At 45.1% G+C, this 26,623-nt stretch overlaps 1 protein-coding gene across 1 annotated transcript; it reads right to left on the bottom strand.

Moving 5' to 3' along the window:
- Positions 1–457: 457 nt before the first annotated feature.
- On the bottom strand, positions 458–21,565 carry LOC132834686 (hydroxylysine kinase-like). The gene is made up of 5 exons (XM_060853645.1): positions 21,468–21,565; positions 6,919–7,255; positions 6,576–6,715; positions 5,256–5,439; positions 458–4,756 (listed from the first exon to the last, which is right to left on the bottom strand). Exons 2-5 carry the CDS (start codon positions 7,253–7,255, stop codon positions 4,287–4,289), a joined length of 1,131 nt encoding a protein of 376 aa, XP_060709628.1. The 5' UTR covers positions 21,468–21,565; the 3' UTR covers positions 458–4,286.
- Positions 21,566–26,623: the final 5,058 nt, after the last annotated feature.

Genomic DNA, 26,623 nt, shown 5'->3' on the forward strand with positions numbered 1-26,623 from the left:
GCACCAAACTACACTAATCCTATTTTCCTGCACTTGCTCCATAGCCTACCATGTCCCAGTAGAGACTTTCTGATATGAATTTAAATTCCCAATCCACCATGGTGGGGTTTCAGCTCCTGCCATGTGGATTGCTAATCAATGTCTCAGTATGTCTCCTCCAGTAATTTCAATCACTTACACCATCAAAACTCTTCTCATGTCAGAGCATGTGGGAGGATCAATCAAATTACCCAGAAGTGAGCAGCCAGAAGGTAACTGCACAATCTTGACAAAAGATGATCAATGTCCACTTACTCCGCAACTCCTCAGAAATAAGATTAGTGGCTTTTTCAAACAGGAAAGGAAACGCAGATCATGTGGTAGTTTTGCTGGGAAAAGGAGAAACAGACAGGTTTAGTCACCAAAAGCAATTTTTATTTCTACAGCACCTTTTAATGTCATTTGAATGTCACAAATTCTTTCATATGAACATTACAAAGCAAAATTAGACATAAGGTCATAGAGTCATAAAGATGTACAGCATGAAAACAGACACTTCAGCCCAACTCGTCTATGCCAACCAGATATCCCAACCTAATCTATTTGCCAGCACTTGACCCATATCCCTCTAAATCCTTCCTATTCATGTACCAATCATAAACCCTCTGCGTGAAAATGTTGCCCCTGAGGTCCCTTTTAAATCTTTCCCCTCTCATCCTAAACTTATGCCCTCTAATTCTGGACTCTCCCATCTCAGGGAAAAGACCTTGTCTCTTTAACCTATCCACGCCCATCATGATTTTATAGACCTCTATGTGGTCTGCCCTCAGACTCCGATGCTCGAGGGAAAACAGCCTCAGCCTATGTCCTGTACAGCCATAACATGACCTCCCAACTCCTATACTCAATGCTCTGACCAATAAAAGACAGCCTATAAAATGCCGCCTTCACTCTCCTATCTTTCAGTGAGCTTGTGTTGAAAGGTGAATAATCATAGAATATTTTTTTAAAAAGAAACCTCAATCAAAATATTCTTTCCAGAACACTGACCGAATCAGTATGCGTTAGAAAGCAAGTGTTTGTGAACTCCTAGAGTGTTATGGAAAATTATTTATGCCAGGTGGAGTAAATATTAAAGGCCATTACAATTTCTTCAGTTTAGAATCATCAAGGATTGATCCTTGGTTTAGACATTCCACAGCATACAACTCTTTAGGGGTAGGTCAGAGGAGTCCTGACTGGGGTCTGAAGCAAATATTGGCCTCCCTCCTCAGAGGGAGCTTTTCAGAACAGTCAAGGGAATAGGTTAACTCAGTGGAAAAGTTTAGTTTGTGCAATGTCCAGATCACGAGTGTTTGATTAGATATCTGCAGGCTATTAGAAGCTGAGAAAGTCTAAGCTCTTAGCTTTGTGAGTATTCATATAGGAATATGCACTGTTTACAAGACAGAAACTGGGAGAATCAGTTAACTCAAACTTAATGTTTGATATAAAGGTATTATTTCTCTGGATTTCATTCACTGGTTTTAAGATGGTTCTAACTGTATTCCATATCCAGATAGCTTACTTAATTACTTTTACATTTGTGTGTAACAAAACTCTTTTGTTAAACACTCTGCAGCTTTGTATGACTGTTTCAGTCAATGATCAACACATCAATAATCTATGAAGCCAGGTTTCTTTCTGGGGTTTGACTTTAATAGTACCCTCAGCTGGAATTTTGTTTTTAAATGGTCAAAGCTTGGTGAAAGAAGTATGATCTGAGGATAATGTTCAAGGAGGAAAGTTAGTTATAGAGCTTTCAGGAGAGAGTTCCAGAGCTTGAGTCCAGAAAACTTAATTCAAAGGCCCAATGCTTCAGCGATCAAAATCATGTGGAAGATGCCAGAATGAGATGATGGTGGATATCTCAAAGGGCTGTGGGACTGGAGGGCCTCAAAGAATAGTATCCTCAGGGAGATGATTATGTTTAATATGAGTATGAGATTGATGCTCTTCTCAGCTCTCAGATACCACCCTCTATCTCCCCGTGGACCATAACCCTATCATGGAACATCAGGCCATTGCGCCCATTCCCATCACTAACCTCATTTCATCTGGTCATCTTTCCTGCCCACTGCCTGCAAGCTCATAGTTTGCCAATTTTACACAGCCCGCTTCCACCTCCTTCCCAAAATCCACAAACAGGACAGCCCAGCCAGACTCATTGTTTCTACCTGCTCCCATTCCACCGCACCCACCTCTTCTTACCTCAACTCAATTTATTTCCCCAATTTTCCAGTCCATTCCCACTTATATCCACGATTCCTCTGACAGTTTTACGGCAGTTTCAGAATTTCCAGTTTGTTGGATCCAGCCACTTCGTTTTTACCACGGAGCTTCCATCCCCTTAGATGTCCATTACCCATCAGGGTGGTCTCAGGGCTCTCTGCTTCCTAGACAGAAGGTTTGAACCGTTCCCATCAACCACCAGCCTTCTCAACCTAGCTGAACCCATCCTCACTTTCAACAACTTCTCTTTTAACTCCTCTCACTTTCTCAGGTCAGAGGGGCTGCCCTGGGTACCTGCATGGGCCCCAGTGATGTCTGTCTCTTTGTGGGGTATGTGGAACATTCCTTGTTCCAGTCCTATTCTGGACCCCACCCGTAATTCTTTCTCCAGCACCTTGATGATATCACCTGTTGAGCTTCTCCAGCAATTGCTGTTGAATGGTGCTCCTCAGTTTGGCTGCTGACTGTAAAATCAGATCCTGATTGAATACCTCTTCACCCCAGAGCTGTCTGATGATATACAATCTCAAGAAACTGGACTGGACTGGCTTCATCTCAGATACCGAATGCTGTAAAGATCTTTGCAGTTCAAGGGCCTTTCACTTTGGATACATTGGGTCAAAGTTGCCTTGCAAATGGCATTGCAGAAACCCTGAAACCCATTGGGAAAAACATCAGTGTTTCAAGAAAACAGCTCACCCCAACTTTCTCCCAGCTTGGCATGGTGGGCAATAAATGCTGGGCCAGCCAACAATATTCACATCACAGCAACAGGTTTTTTTTTCACAAAATATGCAACAAACTTTTTATTAACCGGCACCAATGGGACCTGGAATGTACTGGTTGATAACATATTCCGGTTGACCACACGGTTCACATAATCAACACACACGAAGGAATAGAAAGGTAATGCATGGGGAATACACATCACTGTTACACTTACAACATACATCACTAAAATATTAATGCAACTTTGCATTAAGTAGAATGTACAGCATCCTCACCTGACTGCTCTGAGATAATGATAATACAGTAAACTTCACAGTTTTTGAGATACATGATTCTTGCTGATTTTTTGAGAGTGCTGGTTCATGGGCTTGGTTGGCACTACATCCAGAAGCATCAACTCCCTCTACCCACTGATGCTCAGTTGCAGCAGTGTGTACAATCCACAAGAAATTTATCAAAGATCCTCAGACAGCACCTTCCAAACTCATGACCGCTTCCATTGAGAAGGACAAGGGCAGCACATATATGGGAATACCACCATCTATACATTCCCCACCGATCCACTTACCATCCTGACTTGGAAATATATAGCGTCATTCCTTCACTGGCACTGGTTAAAATCCTGGAATTCAATTCACAAAGGGATTGTGGGTCACCCCACAGCAGGTGGACTGCAGCGGTTCAAGAAGGCAGCTCCCCACCACCTTCTCAAGGGTAACGAGGGATGGTTAATTAATGCTGGCCCAGCCAGTAACACCCACATCCCACAAATGAGTAAACCAAAACTAAAACATACGGAACCGATTAAAACAAAGTTTAGTATACCTTAATGATTAGGAGCTTAAAGTATTAATACAATTCCAGGTTCCAGCAGTCAGGGGCGGTACGGTGGCTCTGTAGTTAGCACTGCTGCCTCACAGTGCCAGGAACCTGGGTTCAATTCCGAACTCGGCCAACTGTCTGTGTGGAGCTTGCACATTCTCCCCGTGTCTGTGGGTGGGTGGGTCCATGTGGGTTTCCTCCGGGTGCTTCGGTTTCCTCCCTCAATCCAAAGATGTGCAGCTCAAATGAATTGGTCATGCTAAATTGCCCATAGTGTTTGGTGCATTAGTCAGGGGTAAATATAGGGTTGGGGACTGGGTCTGGCTAGGTTACTCTTCGGAGGATCGGTATGGACTTGTTGGGCTGAAGGGCATGTTTCCATACTGTAGGGAATCTAATCTAATCTAATCTAATAATCTTCATCGAGATGTCCTTGTTCTCCTGGAAGCCAATGTGCCTGGGACTACACTGAAACAGGGTCTGCATCAAGTGCTTTGGAACTTGCCTGCCTCAAACCAAATCTTTCCTACTGCCTCTTTCCCCAGCGACCACAGTTGGTGGAGACACTTCCAGCCAGCTCTCCCAGTGCTCAGAAGGTACTCTGAATTTTCAGGGTAAAGCAGAGTATTGTATCTCCCCATAACCAGTGACTGAGAAAACCTGCAAAGAACCAGCAGGAAAATGGCGTCTTGCTCCTCAGGGAGTAACGGGATCACACTCTCAAAGCCCGAGAGGACATGGCCCCCTGCACTAATGGGATCGTTACTCCCCAGCATCAGATACATTATGGATATGGCCACATCAAAGACATAATAACCATAATTCATGTCACTGAAGTCCAGTAACCCAGAGATGTCCAGTTCCAGCTGCAGCTCAGTTGGGTTGGAGTGATTAGCTGAGGGGTGAACAGGCTGGACTAGAATGTTGGTGTGACTGAGGTCTCCGTGATTCAAGCCTGGGAAAAAAACAAACATTGCAATGTTTTATCATCCATCACTGACAAGAAGATTTCAATGACAATCTAATATTCCAGTCTATTAATGATTTTGTTACACCGCACCTAATTGTTACGGTATCAGACTTGCTGAGTCACACAGTCACTGTCACATTCTCTAGGACCTGCCTCACTGTGAGCAATGCCACTGGAGGTCAGCTGTAAACGTATTGGAACTTTAACTCCTGAGATTGCAATAGGACACTGGGTCAGAGGTCCCAAAGACCCCATGTTTTAGGGCAATGTAGGGAAGAAGAGGTGAATTTGTACATTTGTAGATTGACCTGGATTCCACTCTGTTTAAATCGGTCAAGATTCCAGGTACATGAAACACCAACAACTGACATCTCAATAGAACCATTAACAGAGTAAAATATTTCAAGAACACTAATTCCACAGGTTTTGTGCCAAAACCTGTTCGCACACTGTAGTTTCTGGACTAAGAGGGATAACCACTTACTTTGACGCAACTTGCAGAGATTTGGAATTATCTCTTCCTGGAATTGCTGAATAATTTGCTCTATAATTTGGCGATCCCTTCCCTCTCCCACTACATAAAGATACTTGTTCAACAAGTGAATGTTTGAGAGTTTCCAGAGGAAATCCGGACGCTGCAGACTCTTCCGGAAAGGATGCTGGAATTCCTGCCAATGAGAGAAATCTATTACCTCTCCCACCCAATACATCCAGCAAGCTATCAGATCGCAATCCTTCTCTGGGATCTCTCAACAACAAAAACCAGGAAAATTTGTGAATGAGCGATGTATACCCGACCAATTTTTTTTGTGTGTCTCTCAAATGGAGCACCAAGATGACCAGGATCCATTTCCAGGCTGTTTCCTGGTTTCTCTGTCTGGATTAAAACTCAAAGCTGTGTCTGTTCACATGCTCTTTAAAACACACAGTACTCCCAGCCCCTCCAAAAAGGGAGCTAACTTTTCTGGAACAGCCATTTGATTAGCGCTGCTTTGAGTTGAATCTGCTCTGATGAGATGTTGACTGGAGCCCGAGATAGCTCAGGGTGAGTGCAGCCTGGGAGGGTGGGCATCATTGAGGGGAAAGGGCAAGATTGGGAGTACATTATGGAGAAACTATAGGAATACTGAGAGGAGTTTCATGGGGATTGGGCAAGAAAGAATGGGATGAGATAAGAATGAGGGAGAAGGGACAGCATGTACTGGGGATGTAACGAACCACGGTTGCTGTAAAGATATGAATTACCATCCTGGTGTTTTATCACATGTATCATTAATGAATGACAATCAGGAACTGGATCACATTGCCAATGTCTCCCAATGGGCCAGTGTCTATTGTGATCCTTTCTTCCTCTGTCATTCTCTATATTAGAGGACAGTTTCAAGCAGCTTACATGAAGATCTTATTGTCCTGGTTCAGGATGTAATCACCAATCAGGGCCCTGAACTAGAAGGAAATGGTCCTTGGGTGAAATTTTTGGAAATTTACTGTCTTTTTTATAAAAACATTCCATAAATTTGTTGCAATTTAAACATCCCCAGATGCAGAAATAGGTAAGTCAGTCTCTCTGTGGACTTGATATTTCAAATAGACGATATCAAATGAAGAAAATCTTTAAAGAACCCTTTCATAATGGATTTTATACTGTTAGGCTAAAAATGTTTCAAAGCAGCTCTGATCTGTTTCAAATGGAGGGAATATTGATCTAAACAACACCAACAGATTGATTTGTGTCACAGCTTCCCTCAGTCTCATTCACAATCCTTTATATAGACAACAGTGAAGGCAAAACACCCCAACTTACTGCAAGCACCTCATTCATTCGTGCGAGGGTTTGACCAGCTTTGTACAAGATCTGAGGCTCTATAGGCATTTCAGACAATGGACGTCCAGGGAGGTAGGTCAGTAACCGGACCATGTGGGCCTTCGATTGGACTCCACAGCCTGTAAGAGATAAGAGCACAGCATTTTTGTTAACTAGTGTTGCGTGTCAGAAATTGAATGAAAGAAACTGATTTCTCATTAATTATATCATTGACAAGGACTTATTTGAAGTGCGTACATTTATGTAAAGGAAAATTTCAAACATTGGGTCTGTGACCTGGCCAACTGGAAGCTGAACCCAGCCACCAATAACTGATACTGACCAATCGTCTCCAACGACATAATCTTTCCATCAATGGTTGGGATTGGTGTGGGTGTAGGAAATCCTTTCTCACTCAAAAATATCATGGCTTGCGTTTGTGCTTCAATTAAATCAGCATCCTCACTGTCACCAGTGTTCATCACCTTGAGGACATAGCTCTGACTGTGATCTCTGGTCACCTGGTCCTCAGACACCAGGATGTGGAAGTTCTGGTCATCGTAACTAGGCATTGGTTGGACACTGGAGACCTTCAGACCGTACAATCGCTCGACCAACTCGACAGCCTGGGCCTCAGTCAGCGAGGGTTTGATGAGAACAGGTTTCTCTGAGGAAGACATCTGAGAAACATCAAAATAACAAAGCTGAATAAATAAGGGACTGTTTTACCACTGAATGTAACTGATTCTTAACTCAGTCATTCACAGTCACTGCAACATCGTCACATCACACAGCACAGAAAGAGACCCTTCGGTCCACGCCAACCATGTTCCCAAACTGAACTAGTCCCATCTGCCTGCACTTGGCCCATATCCCTCCAAATGTTTCCCATTCATGAATCATCTTTCTCTGGTAGGTCATTTTACACATGAGCCACTCTCTGTACAAAAACCTTACCCGTACCCATTCTTACATCTTCCTCCTCTCACCTTAAATATATGTCCCCAGGTTTTGAACTCCCCCACCCATGGGCAAAAGATCCTTGTTGGTCACCTTATCTATGCCCCTCATAATTTTATAAACCTCAATAAAGTTACCCCTCAACCTCCTACACTCCGGTGAAAGTAGTCCCAGTCTTTCTAGTCTATTTTTATATCTCAAACCCTCCATTCCTGGCAACATCCTGATAATTTTTTTCTGAACCCTCTCCAGTTTAATAATATCCTTTCTGTAGCCGGGTGATTAGGCCGACATACAGTACTCCAGAAGAGGCCTCACCAATATCCTGTACAGCCAGAACATGGCATCCCAACTCCTGTACTCAAAGGTCTGAGCAATGAAGGCAAGTATGTGAAATACCTTCTGAATCAGCCTGTCTATCTGTGATACAAGTTTCAAAGAATTATGTCATATCCGTTCAGATGATGCCACCATTCAAAACAGCCCTGCTGACATGGCTTCCTCCTTCCAGAGCCATGGTTTCCCACCCACTGTGATTGACAGGGCCCCTAAACGGATCTGGCCTATCTCATGCTTCGGCCCTCACCCTTTCCCATCGCTCCCAACAGCATGATTGGATCCCCCTTATCTCCACCTTTCGTCCCACCAGCCTCCGCATTCAAAGGATCATTCTCTGCCATTTCAGACAACTCCAGCAGAAATGCCACCATCAACCACATGTTCATCTCATCCCCACTGCCTGCATTTCATGCAGTTGTTCCCTCTGGGACTACCCTCGTCTGTTCCTTGACCACTGCACCACATCCCCCGCCCCTCCCATTGCACCTTCCCATGTAACCACAGAAGTTGTGACGCCTGCCCCTTCACCTCCTCCCTGCTCACCATCCAAGGGCCTAAACTGTCTTTCCAGGTGAAGTAGCACTTCCCCTGTACCTCCTCCAATCTTATGTACTTTATTCGCTGCACCCAACATAGCCTACTCTACTTTGGAGAAGCCAAATAAAGGCTGGTTGTCCGCTTTCCAGAACATATCTGGTCTGAGAACCCTGAGGAGTCATCTAGACTTGAAATATTACCTACTTTTTCTCTGTGGATGCTGCCTGAGCTAATGTGATCATCAACATTTTTTGTTTTCTGTGGATCATAGAACATTGAACATTACAGCGCAGTTAAGGCCCTTCGACCCTCTATGTTGCACTGACCTGTGACACCAATCTGAAGCCTATCTATCTCACACTATTCTTTTTTCAGCCATAAGGTTTTTTTTAGATTAGATTACTTACAGTGTGGAAACAGGCCCTTCAGCCCAACAAGTCCACACCGACCCACCGAAGTGCAACTCACCCAGACCCACTCCCCTACATTTACCCCTGCATCTAAGCATACAACTTAGCACGGCCAATTCACCTAACCTGTGGGAGGAAACCAGAGCACCCGGAGGAAACCCATGCAGACACAGGGAGAACATGCAAACTCCACACAGTCAGTTGCCTGAGGTGGGAATTGAACCCGGGTCTCGGGGCGCTGTGAGGCAGAAGTGCTAACCACTGTGCCACTATGCCGCCCACAATGACCATTTAAAGTTGACGAGTCTACTACTGTTACGGGCAGCGCGTTCCATGTCCCTATTACTTTCTGAGTAAACAAACTACCTCTGACACCTGTCTTGTATCTATCACCCCTCAATTTCAAGCTACGTCTTCTCGTGCTAGCCATTACCATCCGAGGAAAAAGGCTCTCACTGTCCACCCTATCTAACCTTCTGATTATCTTATATGTCTGAATTAAGTCACCTCTCAACCTTCTTCTCTCCAATGAAAACAGCCTCACGTCCCTCAGCCTTGCTTCATAAGACCTTCCCTCCACACCAGACAACTTCCTGGTCAACCTCCTCTAACCCTTTCCAAAGCTTCCACATCCTATAACACAGTGACCAGAAACTGTACACAATACTCCAAGTGTAGCTGCACCAGAGTTTTGTACAGCTGCAGCATGACCTCATGGCTCCAAAACTCAATCCCTCGAGTAATAAAAGCTAACACACCATATGCCTTCTTAACAACCCTATCAAACTGAGTGGCAACTTTCAACGATTTATGTATATGGACGCCAAGATCTCTCTGCTCATCTATACTACCAAGAATTTTACCAATAGCCCAGTACTCTTTATTCGTGTTTGTCCTTCCAAAGTGAATCACCTCACACTGTCCCGCATTATTTGTCATCTCTCAGCTTAGCTCTATAGCTTATCTATGTCCCTCTGTAATCCTTTATCCACACCCTCCAGCAACCTTAGTATCATATGCAAATTTACTAACCTATCCTTCTACGCCCACATCCTGGTCATTTATGAAAATTATAAATAGCGGTGGGCCCAAAACAGATCCTTGCGGTACACCACTAGTAACTGAACTCCAGGATGAACATTGCTTTCAGGTAACCAATTTCTGATCCAAACCGCTAAATCATCCTCAATCCCATGCCTCTGTATGCTGTACAATACCCTGTCGGGGGAACCTTATCAAAAGCCTTACTGAAATCCATATACACAACATCTACCGCTTTACCCTCATCCATCTGTTTGGTCCCCTTCTCAAAGAACTGAATAAGGTTTGTGAGGCACGATCTACTCTTCACAAAACCTTATTCACAAAATCTCAGTATTCTTCCCCTTGAGTTTGAGTGAACTGTCAGAAAAAGTAATATTAATTTTAGCAAAAGTTCTATTCTGAAGAAGAGTCATATTGGTCTCGAAATGTTAATTCTTTTTCTGTCTCCATAAATGCTGCTGTACCTGTTGAGTTTCTCCATCATTCTCTATGTTTTAAGACGTAAACTATTTGGTACTGCATCACTGAGTCATTTAAATTCCCTTGTCTTGTACTTTGCCTTATTTGACTCTTTTTGGGGATGAGATGTGGCTGATGCAGACTGGAGAAGGTGGTCTTTATCTGTGCCACATATTAGAACATAGAACATAGAAAAATACAGCACAGAGCAGGCCCTTTAGCCCACGATGTTGTGCAGAGGTTTAATCCTAATGTGGAATATAGTAACTTAACCTACGCACCCCTCACTCACTGCTATCCATGTGCATGTCCAGCAATCACTTAAATGTCCCCAATGACTCTGCTTCCACCACCACAGCTGGCAACGCATTCCATGCATTCACAACTCTCTGCGTAAAGAACCTACCTCTGATGTCTCCTTTATACTTTCCTCAACACTATGACTCCACGTACCAGTCAAACCTGCCCTGGGAAAAAGTCTCTGGCTATCGACTCTATCTATTCCACTCATTACCTTGTACACCTCAATCAGGTCACCTCTCTTCCTCCTTCACTCCAGAGAAAAAAGTCTGAGCTTATTCAACCTTTCTTCAGGCAGCATCCTGGTAAACCTCCTTTGCACCCTCTCCAAAGCCTCTGTATCTTTCCTATAGTAGGGCAATCAGAACTGGACACAATATTCCAAGTGTGGTCTCACCAGGGACTTGTAGAGCTGTAGCTAAACCTCGCGGCTCTTAAACTCAATCCCCCTGTTAATGAAAGCAAAACCACCATATCTTTTCTTAACAACCCTATCTACTTGGGTGACAACTTTGAGGGATCTATGCACTTGAACACCCACATCCCTCTGTTCCTCCACACTGCCAAGAATCCTGTCTTTAATCCTATATTCAGCATTCTCATTGGACCTTCCAAAATGCATCACTTTGCATTTATCCAGGTTGAACTCCATCTGCCATTTCTCAGCCCAGCTCTGTATCCTGTCTACGTTGCGGTGCAGTAGCTCTCTATACTATCGATGACACCTCCAACCTTTATGTCATCTGCAAATTTACTAAGCCACCCCTCAACCTCCTCATCCAAGTAATTTATAAAAACTGCAAAGCACAGAGGCCCAAGAACACCACTCAACACTGACCTCCAGGCAGAATACTTTCCATCTACAACCACTCTCTGCCTTCTGTCAGCCAGGCAATTCTGAGTCCAGATAGCCAATTCTTCCTGTATCCCATACTTCCTGACTTTAGGAATGAGCCTAAATGTTGGCAGTTTGCCACAGAAATGAAGTCTCGGTGAGTTCAGTGCTCTCAGCCCCCAAAGGAGTGAGAGGCAATGGTGCAGATTTATCATAAGATAACTCATTCAGTTTAGATTGCCTGTATTTCAGTATTCTCCTCAACAATATTGTATTTTTCCAGTGTGAACACTGACAAAAAAAATTCATTTAGCGCTTCCCTTCCCCTCTGAATACACACACAACTTTGCACTACTATCGTCGATTGACCCTAGTCTTTCTCTAGTCATTCTTTTATTCCTGATGGACCTATAGAAAGTTTTAGGGTTTTCCTTGATCCTATCTGTCAATGACTTCTCATATCCCCTCCTGGCTCTTCTTAGCTCTTTCTTGAAGTCTTTCCTGGCTAGCTTGTAACTCTCAAGCGCCCTAACTGAGCCTTCAAGTCTCATCCGAACAAAAGTCTTCTTCATCTTGACAAGACCTTCAACTTCTTTAGGAATTTGCTTCTTCAAAGAATTATGCACCTGAACCTCTAGATCCTTCTGTTCTATAACACTACCCAAGGCCCGAATATTAATTGTTTCAATCCTGCCCTTGTCTGTATCACCAAAATGCAATACCTTACAATTATCCAAATTAAACTCCATTTGCTATTCCTCAGTCCAGTGATTGATTAAGATCACTTTGTAATCTTAGATAACATTCTTCACTGTCCACTATCCCATTAATTTTGGTGAGGTAAAAACAATGACTGCAGATGCTGGAAACCAGATTCTGGATCAGTGGTGCTGGAAGAGCACAGCAGTTCAGGCAGCATCCAACGAGCAGCGAAATCGACGTTTTGGGCAAAAGCCCTTCATCAGGAATAAAGGCAGTGAGCCTGAAGGGTGGAGAGATAAGCTTGGGGAGGGTGGGGGTGGGGAGAGAGTAGCATAGAGTAGAATGGGTGAGTGGGGAAGGAGATGAAGGTGATAGGTCAGGGAGGAGAGGGTGGTGTGGATAGGTGGAAAAGGAGCTAGGCAGTTCGGACAAGTCATGGGGACAGTGCTGAGCTGGAAGTTTGAAACTAGGATGAGGTGGGGGAAGGGGAAATGAGGAAACTGTTGAAGTCCACATTGATGCCCTGGGGTTGAAGTGTTCCGAGGCGGAAGATGAGGCGTTCTTCCTCCAGGCGCCTGGTGGTGAGGGAGCGGCGGTGAAGGAGGCCCTGGACCTCCATGTCCTCAGCAGAGTGGGAGGGGGAGTTGAAATGTTGGGCCACGGGGCAGTGTGGTTGATTGGTGCGGGTGTCTCAGAGATGTTCCCTAAAGGGCTCTGCGAGGAGGCGTCCAGTCTCCCCAATGTGGAGGAGACCGCATCGAAACGGATACAATAAATGATATTAGTGGATATGCAGGTAAAACTTCCATGGATGTGGAAGGCTCCTTTAGGGCCTTGGATAGAGGTGAGGGAGGAGGTGCGGGTGCAGATTTTATAGTTCCTGCGGTGGCAGCGGAAAGTGCAGGGTGTCCTCTGCAAACTTACTAACCATGCTTCCTGTATTGTCATCAAAATCATTTCCATAATCATTATTCTTTTAAACCTCGACAAACGCAGTTTAACATAAGATCCCTGTGGAACACCACAGGTCACGGGCCTCCAGTCCAATAAACAACTCACCATAAATACTTTGTGTCCCCTATGTTACAAGTGAATTCAGTCTAGGTATTCTAAATCTCCGGAGAATAGTCCCTGACACTCGGCTAACTACTCTACACTAGGGCTATGGTTCAGATCAACCGAGTTCTGCCTCCACACTCTGCCGACCGCGGACTGTCCTTTAACCCTTGACTTCAAGGGAGACTGTCCACAAAGTCCTGTCCTAGGAGGCGAACTCCAAGCTGACAGCACCAGCCCTCATCCCCTCCGGCTACCGCTTTTCCCGTGGCAAATCGAAATGCTGCGAGACACACAAATGAGCAACGGATGTTTATTTCAAACTTGCAAGTTTGGGCGGCTTCCAAAAAAAAAGAGCTTCGGAAAATCGCGACGGAAGATTTTACAGCACTGATATTTATACATTATTTTTACATGTAAAAACATTAATGACAATTCCATTGGTTAAAACATTTCAGGCTTTTCTCTGCCAACTCTTTGATTATCTGTATGTTTCTAATATTCTGAGAGCTTCTATTGTATCATGGCCACCTGTTTCTTAAACATTACATTATTTTTAACAATTCTATTGACTAAAGCATTTCTCGCTTCTCTATCCCAGGCCTTGGTTATCTGTATGTTTCTAATATTTTAAGAGCTTCTATTGTATTATTGCCAAGGTTACCTAGCTTCATAGCAGCCTAGTTTTAATTAACAGCTTACGTCAGTTTCATTCAAGGTTACAAACCGCCATGTTTTTGACATAACAGTTTCTCCCTGTTTCCAGGCTAACTTACATTCAGTCTCACAGTTCGCCCTTACTTATTAACCCTTAGTTAAACTGCAGAAATTACATCACCCATATCAATCCCCCCGTCTTTTTATACGGTCTGTAATTTCTGCAGCATAATCATGGCCTGTCTATCCCAATCAGCCTCAGGGTCATCCGCAACAATCTGGAGGTGAATGCCCACCAATGTACGCGGGTCGCCCTTCATCAGGGCCGTCTCAATAAGGCGGGTGATTAAACCCCACACACAGGGAATTATTCAACAGGCCAGAACGACTAAGACCCCTGTTACCACCAGGAACGAAACTATAACTGAGACCATCACCCCTTTCCATTTCCCGAACCACAGCTCCAGCCAGTCCAATCAGTATTTACACCCGAATTTTCTGCTATCCAAGGCTAGCCTATTCTCCCACTCCATCCGACTGGTGGCGTTCAGTTGCTCTGCCAGCCCCTTGACTGCGTCTCTGGTAAAGTTAATAAACCGCCCTTGGCTCTTATGTCTTTCCTGTTCCCCTACTATGTCTTCCTTCTCAAATGCCAGGGTAAATGGAATTGCCAATTGTACAATTGCACATATCCCGTCCCAATCTGGAGGCAGGGTGGGTCTCAACAGTTTCCCTCCACAGTACCACCACAGATCCGCTCGGGGAACCTGTAGTGCTGAATAGTTCCCTCCTTCCTTTGTTGCGGTGACATTGTTAATCTCTGTACACAATGTCAGCTCCCCCAAATCCTGAAAATGTGGGGGGGAGCACGTACCTCTTTCGCCTTCAAAGGAGGGAATATCCGAGATAGGGAGGTACAATTCCCATCACTCCATGCAGTCTCTTCCTGATACAGGGCTATCATACATTCCATGCCCTGCATGTCCTACTCCCACCCGAGCGGAAAGGGGGCCACTTGGGCCAACGGCCTGCCGGAGGCACATGCATAGCAATTGCTTCTGTTCAGACTTTACCCATTCTACCCAGGCATTTGCATCCCCATATTCCGTTTCTATTGCGAAAGTCCGTCTCAAGTCCTTTACCTCTGCAACTTTCCAGTGGGTTCCCAAGTTCTTTCTGCCCTACATCAACTCGAAAACAGCAGCCAACAAATTGTCCATGTTTTTGTTTATCTTCACCTCACCCCAAACCGGTCCGATGAGGTCTCCTTGATTATCAGGTAGATCCAAAATTAGTTTTCTTATGTACTCCTGAACAATCATTTCTCAATTACAATACTTCAGGTCGTAAAATAATCAGAGCTGTCTTACAATAATTTGTCAATTCAAGTTAAAAGAAATTCTAATGGCCGAATCCAAGGTCTCAGATAATAACCATGGAAGTTATCGTTTTCTTTTTCGACAGCCTACTGTTGTACTGAAAATTCAACTGTACTTCACATATTGAAAAAAAAATCATGTTAAGTTTACATAAAAATCACATTTAAAACAATCCTGGAACTCAAGCTCCAGTGAATAAAACTTCCTCATTCAATCACCAACAAACAAATGTACATTCAAATCAAATCACAAAGGGTTAAATATTTTGCTTGCTGTTTTCGCACTCTCTCTCTCTCTCTCTCTCTCTCTCTGCCGGTCTTACTGCAAGCTGCTGGTAAAAATAAACTTCAGTTGTCCCCCTTATACGGCTTCTATGTAAGGATAATAGAGACCATCCAGAAGCGGGGTTCAACACTATCAGTTTGTAACTAATCTCTTCCGCCCTCCACAATCTCTGTAGAATCTATCAGAGGGAATTTTCGGGGTTTCGTCTTCCCGTTCCTTTTTCGACCTGGAACATTGGCCACCCATGGTTGGTCTTCAGGCTAACCTGTTTTCTATACTCTGGTTACTTAGTCAACCCTTTTATCCCGGTTACAAAGTTAACCCTTAATTTCCCGGTTACCTGTCACAACCACAGAGTCGACAAGGCAGTGTACACTTCTCAATTCCGCGAAAACCCCAAATACCAGAGAAGGTTCTTACCTTGATCCGTGCATGGAGTTGTCCGACTCAAGATAACACTTCAACCTGTTACCTTATCAAAACTTCAACCTTTTACTTTATTATAAGCGCTTCCTATTCACATCGTTTGCTCAAATATCTGTGTGTGTCACAGTGTCCCGGAATCATTCAGAGCCTCCCGTGGGAGTTCTTTTTAGTATCCCGGACGAGCCCCCAAATTTGTTATAAGTGAATTCTGTCTAGGTATTCTAAATCTCCGGAGAATAGTCCCTGACACTCGGCTAACTACTCTACACTAGGGCTATGGTTCAGATCAACCGAGTTCTGCCTCCACACTCTGCCGACCGCGGACTGTCCTTTAACCCTTGACTTCAAGGGAGACTGTCCACAAAGTCCCGTCCTAGGAGGCGAACTCCAAGCTGACAGCACCAGCCCTCATCCCCTCCGGCTACCGCTTTTTCCGTGGCAAATCGAAATGCTGCGAGACACACAAATGAGCAACGGATGTTTATTTCAAACTTGCAAGTTTGGGCGGCTTCCAAAAAAAAGAGCTTCGGAAAATCGCGACGGAAGATTTTACAGCACTGATATTTATACATTATTTTTACATGGAAAAACATTAATGACAATTCCATTGGTTAAAACATTTCAGGCTTTTCTCTGCCAACTCTTTGATTATCTGTATGTTTCTAATATTCTGAGAGCTTCTATTGTATCATGGCCACCTGTTTCTTAAACATTACATTATTTTTAACAATTCTATTGACTAAAGCATTTCTCGCTTCTCTATCCCAGGCCTTGGTTATCTGTATGTTTCTAATATTTTAAGAGCTTCTATTGTATTATTGCCAAGGTTACCTAGCTTCATAGCAGCCTAGTTTTAATTAACAGCTTACGTCAGTTTCATTCAAGGTTACAAACCGCCATGTTTTTGACATAACAGTTTCTCCCTGTTTCCAGGCTAACTTACATTCAGTCTCACAGTTCGCCCTTACTTATTAACCCTTAGTTAAACTGCAGAAATTACATCACCCATATCACCTACCATAAAGCCAATCTTGTATCCAGCCGGCAAGTTCACCCTGCATCCCACGTGATCTAACTTTACCAAATAGTCGATCATACGGAGCCTTGTCAAAGGCTTTACTAAAATCCAAGTAAACAATTCTGATGAAGGGCTTCTGCCCGAAACATCGATTTTCCTGCTCCTCGGATGCTGCTTGACCTACTCTGTTTTTTCAGCACCACTCTGATCTAGACTCCAAGTAAACAATGTCTGCCATCATCAATCTTTTTGGTTACTTCATTAAAAAACACAATCAAGTTCGTGAGACATGTTTTCCTCACAGAAAGCATGAAGATTGGGTGGGAGAGGCCTTCACATGTTTGTCAAGTATTGATTTGTTGGGAGTTTGTTTTCTTTCTCTGTTCTAAACTTGTATATTTCTGAAAAATAGACCTCTAAAAAATGTGAAGGAGAATTTCTTTTACAATTGCAAAGGAGTATTTTACAATTGGGTTTGTGTCTTATTATTAAATCTATGTGTAATAAAAGGTGGTTTATTTTTATGTATGCGGTGCTAATCAGAACTTCTTCCTTTTAGGCTTCATGTCACTGAGGGGATACAAGAGACACTGAGTGTGATGACCAGTAGATCTAGAGAGGTGATTTCACAGCAAGATCAGTCAGATCGATGGGTAACTGCCAGGAAAGGGAAGAAGCGTGTTCCCACATTTGGATTGAGGGAGGAAACCAGAGCAAACCCGCGCAGACTCAGGGAGAATATGCAAAATCCACACAGAAAGTGGCCTGAGGCAGGAATTGAACCCGGATCTCTGGCGCTGCGAGGAAGCAGTGCTAACCACCGTGCCGCCTACAATTTGATTGGAGTAGACTGTTAGCATGTAAAAGGACGACTGACAGGTAGGAGGCCTTCAAACATGTGATAGTGAGAGTTCAGAAGCATTATGGAGTGAAAGTCAAGGCAGGCAAAATTAGGGAAAATTGATGAATAAAGATATTGAAGTTCGAGTTAAGAATAAAAAAAAAAGAAATAAACAACTGGGAACAACTGAATCTCCTAAAAAGTATGAGTGTAAGGGCATTATTAAGAAGGGAATAAAGAAGGCAAAGAGGGGATATGAAATAGCTTTGACAGATAAGGTTAAAGGTAATCCATAAAGATTCTACAAATACATTAAGAGCAAGACAGCAAGCTCCAGAGAGAGAGTAGGACCCCTGAAAGATCACCGAAGGTTGTCTTTGTATTGAACCTCATGAGATGCGAGAGATGTTAAATGAAGATTTTGCATCAGTTTTTACAGTTGAGAAAGAAATGGAGGCGAGAGAATTCAGGCTGGAGAAAACAGTTCATATTACTGAAGAGGAAGTGCGAGAGATCTTAGAAAACATAAAGGGAGATACATTTCTAGGACCTGATCAAGTGTATTACGGAGATTGTCAGATGTGAGGGAGGTAATTCTCCAGGAATAATATTTGTAACACGAGTGAAGTACTGGGGGGTGGAGGGTGGGTAAGTTGTTTATGAAAGGCTGTAAGGAAAAGCCTGAAAACTTTCAACCTGTGAATCTGATATCGGTGATGAGTAAGTTGTTGGAGGTGATTCTGAAAGATATGATTTACATGTATTTGGAGAGGCAAAGATTAATTAAGGATAGTCAACGTGACTAAGTGCGAGGAAAATCATATACCAAAGTGCCCTGGTGAGCCCAAAGCCCCTCCCTACAAAGTGCCCTGGTCAGCTCACTGCCCCTCTCTACCAAGTGCCCTGGTCAGGCCACTGCCCCTCCCTACAAAGTGCCCTGGTCAGGCCAGTGCCCCCACTACAGATTTTGCTCTTTCCCACATGTGCAAGCATCTCAGATTTTGAAGGTAAACAGTTGGTGGACTGTAGGTTGTCAGCTGGCTTGGAGGCAACTCCCCACCAGGAAGGAGAGCGACAGGAGGAGATCCTGGCAGGGTCTCAGGATGTGGGACTTTATTTGTGGGTCACAGATGAGCGGCCATGATTTCTGGCCTCTCCAGCCTTTGAAGTAGTTCTGGTTGTTCAGAGAGGCCACAGTGGGTCCTTCAAGTGAATTAAAAAAGAGATTCAGACACAGGATCATGGAATCCCTACAGTGTGGAAGGAGGCCATTCAACCCATTGAGGTTACACTCCCCTCTGAAGAGCATCCCACTCAGAACATCTCCCCCCACCCCCCAACCCTATCCCTGTAACCTCACATTTCCCATGGCTGACCCACCTCGCCTCTACATCACTGTCACTTCAGGCAATTTTGTGCCAATGTATGCCAACATTTATTGGCCATTTTTAGTTGCCCAATTGCTAATCACTGAGCCACCATGCTACCCATTAGCCCACCCAAAACTGGAGTCAGCAAGGCTGTGTCATCACATTGAGACTCTTCTGCATAATCCTTGCTGTAACACTACACTCCATATCCATTAAGCATCCTGTTGGAGTGGAACTTCTCTGCAGGATGGGTAGGAAACTGTTCAACTTGTGTTGCTCCAAACCCAAAGCAAGACCGCCTCAACCTCTGTCATTGACTGCACTACACAGATGATGCTTGCACTCAAAGGCTGAGCTCCAACCAACATCATCACATTCATGGACACATGAGAGAATGGGCCTGATACTAAATATCCAGACGATAAAGGCAATCTACCAACCTGACATTCATTGAAATCAATGGTCCACATACCTGGCATCACACTGACAATTAAATATTTCACTACATCTTTGTGTGGTTTGCAAAATATTGGCTGGACAACAGCATCTTGCTAATGAAGAAATAACTTGTGGTACAAGATGCACAGTGTGCTCAATGCTGGTTCCAAATTAATACCAAAAGGAACTGCCAATATACGCAACCATTCTGTCAGCTCAGCATCTGTGTGTGTACGTGCAACCCAAGGTGCACAGACGCGATGCCCCTTCCATCCTATTCTAGCAATGACTGACTCTGCACTGAATTGGTCAAACGGCTCTGCGAGCTGTTTCAATCAGTTCCAGAGGAGTTTTCCACATACACAATGAAGCATTCCTTTACATTCACTAAGACCATACATGGTCTACAGGTGAAACTACCAATCTCGCTCTGCCACTGAGTCATAGACACAAGTGGTTTTCTGCTCAAACAAGACGCTACTGTCAAGCAAATGATATCTGAGTTTAAGTGGCAGTGTGATGCCAGGTATTTAGGTTTTGTGTTGGACTGTGGAGAACAACACATCCAGTTAACCATTTGCAGCAGACAGCTGACCAACTGTGCTCTACCAGCCTGAGCTGCAAGTCTCCAAACAGTATGTCCAGAATAGATGTGATTCTGTTGGACATCATTGATTAAATGGACTGAACTATGCTGAGAATTACACCAAATATCAAGTTAAGATGATCTTTAGTGTTCCCAGTGTGATGTGTGCTGATAGCTCCATATATTAACACATTGGAGTCTGATTTATGTCAGTAACAGGAATTCGTACATGCATTGTACCTTTTACATTGGTAATGAAAAGGTCATGAAAACTGTCAATTGCTACTGTCTTCCCATAGCAGTACTCTGACCAGAATGCACAGGCCATGTCAGGAACTAAGAACTGATCTTGTTGCACCTTGTTATCAACTCCAGCCCAACCCATGGGCAGTCTGTTCTCATGCTGTATAAATTGGTGTTCCCTGTTATCAAGTTTGTTTCTTGTGTCTGAATGAGAGCAAGCTGACCTTTACCCTTTTAACAATGTTACCTTCTGCACCAACGAGAAATTATTTGTAAAACTGCAAACATTGAGGAGTCTGTGAAGGAGATAAAACACCACTTTCTCCAGTCTGTATCACCCAGACCTACTGCCAAAGAAATCACATCAGGCAAAGTACAAGACAAGGGAACAGTGGGTCAGCAATGTCTTAGAGACTGATTGAAAGGTCATGGGGAAAGGAAGAATAAGAAATGCAGGGAGAAGAGAATAGGAAAGGACAGAATGGGAGAAACGGTTTGAATATTCACTTAAACGGGTTTATTGAAAGCCATTGATTACTGTTCCTGACAACTCACACAGACCCGACCGTTGCGGGAGCCACACATTCAATTTCAAGGGAATCAGACACTTTGAGAGTTAAATACAAAGTTACACACAAAGGTTTCAGTTTGTAAACTGGAAATACAGGAACTCAATGACAAAGGAGTAGCATTCCGAAAGTTTGTAATTTAAATAAACCTGGTGGACTATAACCTGGTGTTGTGTGATTTTTAACTTTGTCCGCCACAGTCCAACACCGGCTCATCCATGTCGTACAGAGTTAGAACTTTAATTCTAACTTTATATTCAAGCACAGGAGATAAACTGAAGTGTTTTCTTTCAACAACCAGTTGTAAAGGTGTGATGGTTAGACCCAGACGGTAATTTCTGTCTGATATTTTCACACAGTCAGCTCCCTGGCCTGTGTTCACTGCACACTGCTCATCACAACACACGACTCTCCTGATCCCTGATAACCTTTTCTTACCTTTTCTTCGGAACAGCACGACGGCTTAAAGTCCCCTCCCACAGTCCAATTGGGATGAAAATCAAATACAGTCGTGTGACTACAAAACCCAGAAAACGTGTTCCTCTGCTTTTAATAACATGACGGAGTCTTCAGTGATGTCAGACTGCTTCAGGAAAGATTAGGAATGGTGCAAGGTCCGGGGTGCAGCTGCCAGTTAGAGAACAGGTTCCCACAAGCAGTGATTAGATGCAAGTATGGTGGCTCAGTGGTTAGCACTGCTACCTCACAGCGCCAGGGTGCTAGGTTTGATTCCACCCTCGGGTGACTGTCTGCGTGGAGTTTGTACATTCTCCCCGTGTCTGTGCGGGTTTCCTCCGGGTGCTCCGGTTTCCTCCCACAGTCCAAAGATGTGCAGGTTAGGTGAATTGGCCATGCTAAATTGCCTGTAGTGTTAGGTAAAGAGGTAAATGTAGGGGAATGGGTGGGTTGCACTTCGGCGGTCGATGTGGACTTGTTGGGCCGAAGGGCCTGTTTCCACATTGTAAGTAATCTAATCTATTCTGCAAATAAACCAGTCATGATTATGTCAATTCGAATTGCAGGAACAGATTTGAAAGGCTAAATGGCCGCTTTGTTGTCTCTGCTATTTGACAATCCCGATCAGTCTCATTTCAATCATCCAGCAGGTCAGGGAATCCTCCCAAAATGAACAACAGCTCAGGCTATTATATGGTGAGTTTGAATCCTAACCATGGGTTGGTGAAATCTCTGACCCAGTGAGTTGCAAACTCTGAAATCCCATCCCAGAGAGTGGCGCACAGCATTACAATACCATCTGGAGGGAGTGTTGCACTGTCAGAGGGTCAGTACCGAGGGAGTGCTGTCCTGTCGGAGGGTCAGTACTGAGGGAGTGTTGCACTATGGAGGGTCAGTACTGAGGGAGTGTCGCACTGTCAGAGGGTCAGTACTGAGCGAGTGCTGCATTGTCAGAGGGTCAGTACTGAGGAAGTGCTGTCCTGTCAGAGGGTCAGTACTGAGGGAGTGCTGCACTGTCAGAGGGTCAGTACTGAGGGAGTGTTGCACTGTCAGAGGGTCAGTACTGAGGGAGTGCTGTCCTGACGGAGGGTCAGTACTGAGGGAGTGTTGCACTGTGGAGGATCAGTACTGAGGGAGTGTCGCACTGTCAGAGGATCATTACTGAGGGAGTGCTGACCTGTCGGTGGGTCAGTGCTGAGGGAGTGCTGCATTGTCAGAGGGTCAGTACTGAGGGAGTGCTGCACGGTCAGAGGGTCAGTACTGGGGAAGTGCTGCACTGTCAGAGAGTCAGTACTGAAGGAGTGCTGCACTGTCAGAGAGTCAGTACTGTAGGAGTGCCGCATGTCTAGACAGTCAGTACTAAAATAACCCACACTGTCGGGGATAATTAACCAGGTTAGGCTGGTGAACTCAGAGAGGCCCCCTGCAAATAGTGGTGTGGATAGTATGAACCTGCTGACCTTGTTGTTTGACAAGGTTGTAGGAGACACTGTGGGTTTGAAAGGTGCTGCTGAAGAAGATTGACTGACAGTAAGCGGCCTGAATTATCTGATCATTTGTTGGACCTTGCAGTGCTCAAAATTATAGTATATTCATTGATCAACCTCATATTATAGTATGACTACATGCAGTGCAGATCATGGTACTGTAACATGTGACTGTTTAGCTTCACATGACAACAAAATGCACTATGGGATTGTGAACAGAGTGATGACAATACACAATAATGCATTAGAGTTCCTACTATGAGGATGACAGGGCTCTGTTTAACTTAGATGTCGCTTAGATCCAGAATCCCAACACTGAAAATGTCAGAGATGCTGTACTCCCAGCTGTTTGGCCCTTGTCATAATGCAGCTGTGCCCATTGTTAACATTGTGTTTAATTTTGTAATTGTATAGTCTTTTAGATTTCAACATACCCTGTAATACAATTTATAAAGATTAGTAACCTTTGTGAGCTTCTGTATTTAGACCACAGACTTTGGAGTAGAAGTGGGCCATTCAGCCCATCGGGTTTGCTCTGTCATTCAATGAGATCACGGCTGATCTGATAACTCCACTTCCTGCATTTCCCCCATATCTCTTGGTTCCTTACTGTTTATAGCCCTCTGCAGTAAACTAGTCCACAGAGACACCCTCCGAGATAAGGAATTACTTCTCATCTCTGTCTCAAAGGTCGAAGACAGAGGGTGGTGATGGAGGGTTGCTCACTGGCAGGAATTCCAGCATCCTAACCTGACGAGTCTGCAGCGGCCGGATTTCCTCTGGAAACTCTCAAAACCCTGCTCATGACTCCACCCCCATTCCCCGCACCATCACACCCACTCCAGTTACGGGCACTGCCCCCACTCCCAGCTCCACACCCACACCAGATCCCAGCTCCCAGCCCTGCCGAGTTTTCACCATCCCTCCAGACCTCCCCCTCACTGAGGATGAACGATCAGTCCTCAGCAAAGGACTCACCTTTATCCCCCTCCGCCCATGCATCAATGAATTTAATACACGCCGTGACATCGAACACTTCTTCCATCGCCTCCACCTCCGAGCTTACTTTCACAATCAGGACCCCCGCCCACCTTCCGAGGACCCCTTTGCCCACCTCCAACACACTGCATCCACCTGGACACTCCATGCTGGCCTATTACCCGCCCTCGACCTCCTCATTTCCAACTGCCACCAGGACATTAACCGCCTCAACCTGTCTACCCCCCTCCCCCACTCCAACCTCTCACTCTCACAACGCGCAGCCCTCCAATCCCTCAGCTCCAAACCCGACCTCACCATCATGCCAGCAGATAAAGGAGGTACAGTGGTAGTCCGGCACACTGACCTGTACACCGCTGAAGCCAGACGCCAACTCAAGGACACCTCTTCCTACCGCCCCCTCGACCATGACCCTACCCCCCATCACCAAACCATCATCTCCCAGACCATACAGAACCTCATCACCTCAGGAGATCTCCCACCCACGGCTTCCAACCTCATAGTACAGAAACCCCGCACTGCACGGTTCTACCTCCTTCCCAAGATCCATAAGACTGACCACCCTGGCCGACCCATTGTCTCAGCATGCTCCTGTCCCACTGGACTCATTTCTACCTTTCTCGACACTGTCCTGTCCACCCTTTTCCAGGAACTCCCCACATACATTTGAGACACCACCCACGCCCTCCACCTCCTCCAAGACTTCCGTTTCCCAGGCCCCCAACGCCTCATTTCACCATGGATATCCAGTCCCTCTACACTTCCATTCGCCATGACCAGGGCCTCCAAGCCCTCCGTTTCTTCCTCTCCCGATGTCCCCAACAGTACCCTTCCACCGACACTCTTATTTGTTTGGCCGAACTGGTCCTCACCCTTAACATTTTCTTCTTTGAACATTCTCACTTCCTCCAGACCAAAAGGGGTAGCCATGGGCACACGTATGGGCCCCAGCTATGCCTGTCTCTTCGTTGGCTACATAGAACAGTCGATCTTCCATAATTACACCGGCACCACTCCCCACCTCTTCGCTACACTGATGACTGCATTGGCACCACCTCGTGCTCCCGTGAGGAGGTTGAGCAATTCATCAACTTCACCAACACATTCCACCCTGACCTTAAATTTACCTGGACCATCTCTAACACCTCCCTCCCCTTCCTGGACCTCTCCATTTCCATTAATGACGACCAACTTGACACCGGCATTTTTTACAAACCCGCCGACTCCCACAGCTACCTGGATTACACCTCTTCCCACACTACCTCCTGCAAAGATGTCATTCCATATTCCCAATTCCTCCGCCTCCGCCTAGGAGGACCCAGATGGCCTCCTTCTTTAGAGACCGCAATTTCCCTTCCCACGTGGTTAAAGATGCCCTCCAAAACATCTCGTCCACATCCCGCACCTCTGCCCTCAGACCCCATCCCTCCAACCCTAACAAGGACAGAATGCCCCTGGTGCTCACCTTCCACCCTACCAACCTTCACATAGACCATATCATCCGCTGACATTTCCGCCACCTCCAAACAGACCCCACCACCAGGGATATATTTCCCTCCCCACCCCTTTCCGCCTTCCGCAAAGACAGCTCCCTCCATGACTACCTGGTCACGTCCACGCCCCCCTACACCAACCCTCCCATCCTAGCACCTTCCCCTGCCACCGCAGGAATTGCAAAACCTGTGCCCACACCTCCTCTCTCACCTCCATTCAAGGCCCTAAAGGAGCCTTGCACATCCATCAAAGTTTTACCTGCACATCCACCAACACCATTTGTTATATCTGTTGCTCCTGATGCAGTCTCCTAAACATTGGGGAGACTGGACGCCTCCTAGCAGAGCGCTTTAGGGAACATCTCAGGGACACTCACACTGATCAACCAACCTGCCCTGTGGCCCAACATTTCAACAACCCCTCCCGCCCTGCCAAGGACATGGAGGTCCAGGGCCTCCTTCACCGCCAGTCCCTCACCATCCCACACTTAGAGGAAGAACGCCTCATTTTCTGCCTCGGAACACTTCAACCCCAGGGCATCAATGTGGACTTCAACAGTTTCCTCACTTCCCCTTCCCCCACCTCACCCCAGTTCCAAACTTCCAGCTCAGCACTGTCCCCATGACTTGTCCTATCTTCTTTTCCACCAATTCACTCCACCCTACCCCCGCTCCTGACCCATCACCTTCATCCACTCCCCCACTCACCTATTGTACTCTATGCTACTTTCTCCCCACCCACCCTCTTCTCATTTATCTCTCCACCCTTCAGGCACTCTGCCTGTATTCCTGATGAAGGGCTTTTGCCTGAAATGTCGATTTTACTGCTCCTCGAATGCTGCCTGAACTGCTTTGCTTTTCCAGCACCACTAATCCAGAACTCTCAAACATTCACTTGCTGAACAAGTATCTTTATGCAGTGGGAGAGGGAAGGGATCGCCAAATTATAGAGAAGATTATTCAGCAATTCCAGGAAGAGATAATTCCAAATCTCTGCAAGTTGCGTCAAAGTAAGTGACCATCCCTCTTGGCCCAGAAACCAACAGAGGGTGGAACAGGTTTTGGCACAAAGCCTTTAGAATTGGTGTTCTGTCTGCTATACAGCTGATTTGCTATTCAGAAAAAAACACAATCATAGAGTCATAGAGATAATACAGCA

Source organism: Hemiscyllium ocellatum, chromosome 42, assembly GCF_020745735.1.
Source record: "Hemiscyllium ocellatum isolate sHemOce1 chromosome 42, sHemOce1.pat.X.cur, whole genome shotgun sequence".
NCBI lineage: Eukaryota > Metazoa > Chordata > Chondrichthyes > Orectolobiformes > Hemiscylliidae > Hemiscyllium > Hemiscyllium ocellatum.

Bases quoted from the DNA above. Each gene is read 5' to 3' on its own strand.
- LOC132834686 (XM_060853645.1), bottom strand. From the start codon at position 7,255: ATGTCTTCCTCAGAGAAACCTGTTCTCATCAAACCCTCGCTGACTGAG. The intron at 6,716-6,918 runs GTCAGTATCAGT...TATCTCTTACAG, and splicing joins TATGTCGTTGGAGACGATTG to GCTGTGGAGTCCAATCGAAG. The intron at 4,757-5,255 runs GTAAGTGGTTAT...TTTTTTTCCCAG, and splicing joins TCTCTGCAAGTTGCGTCAAA to GCTTGAATCACGGAGACCTC.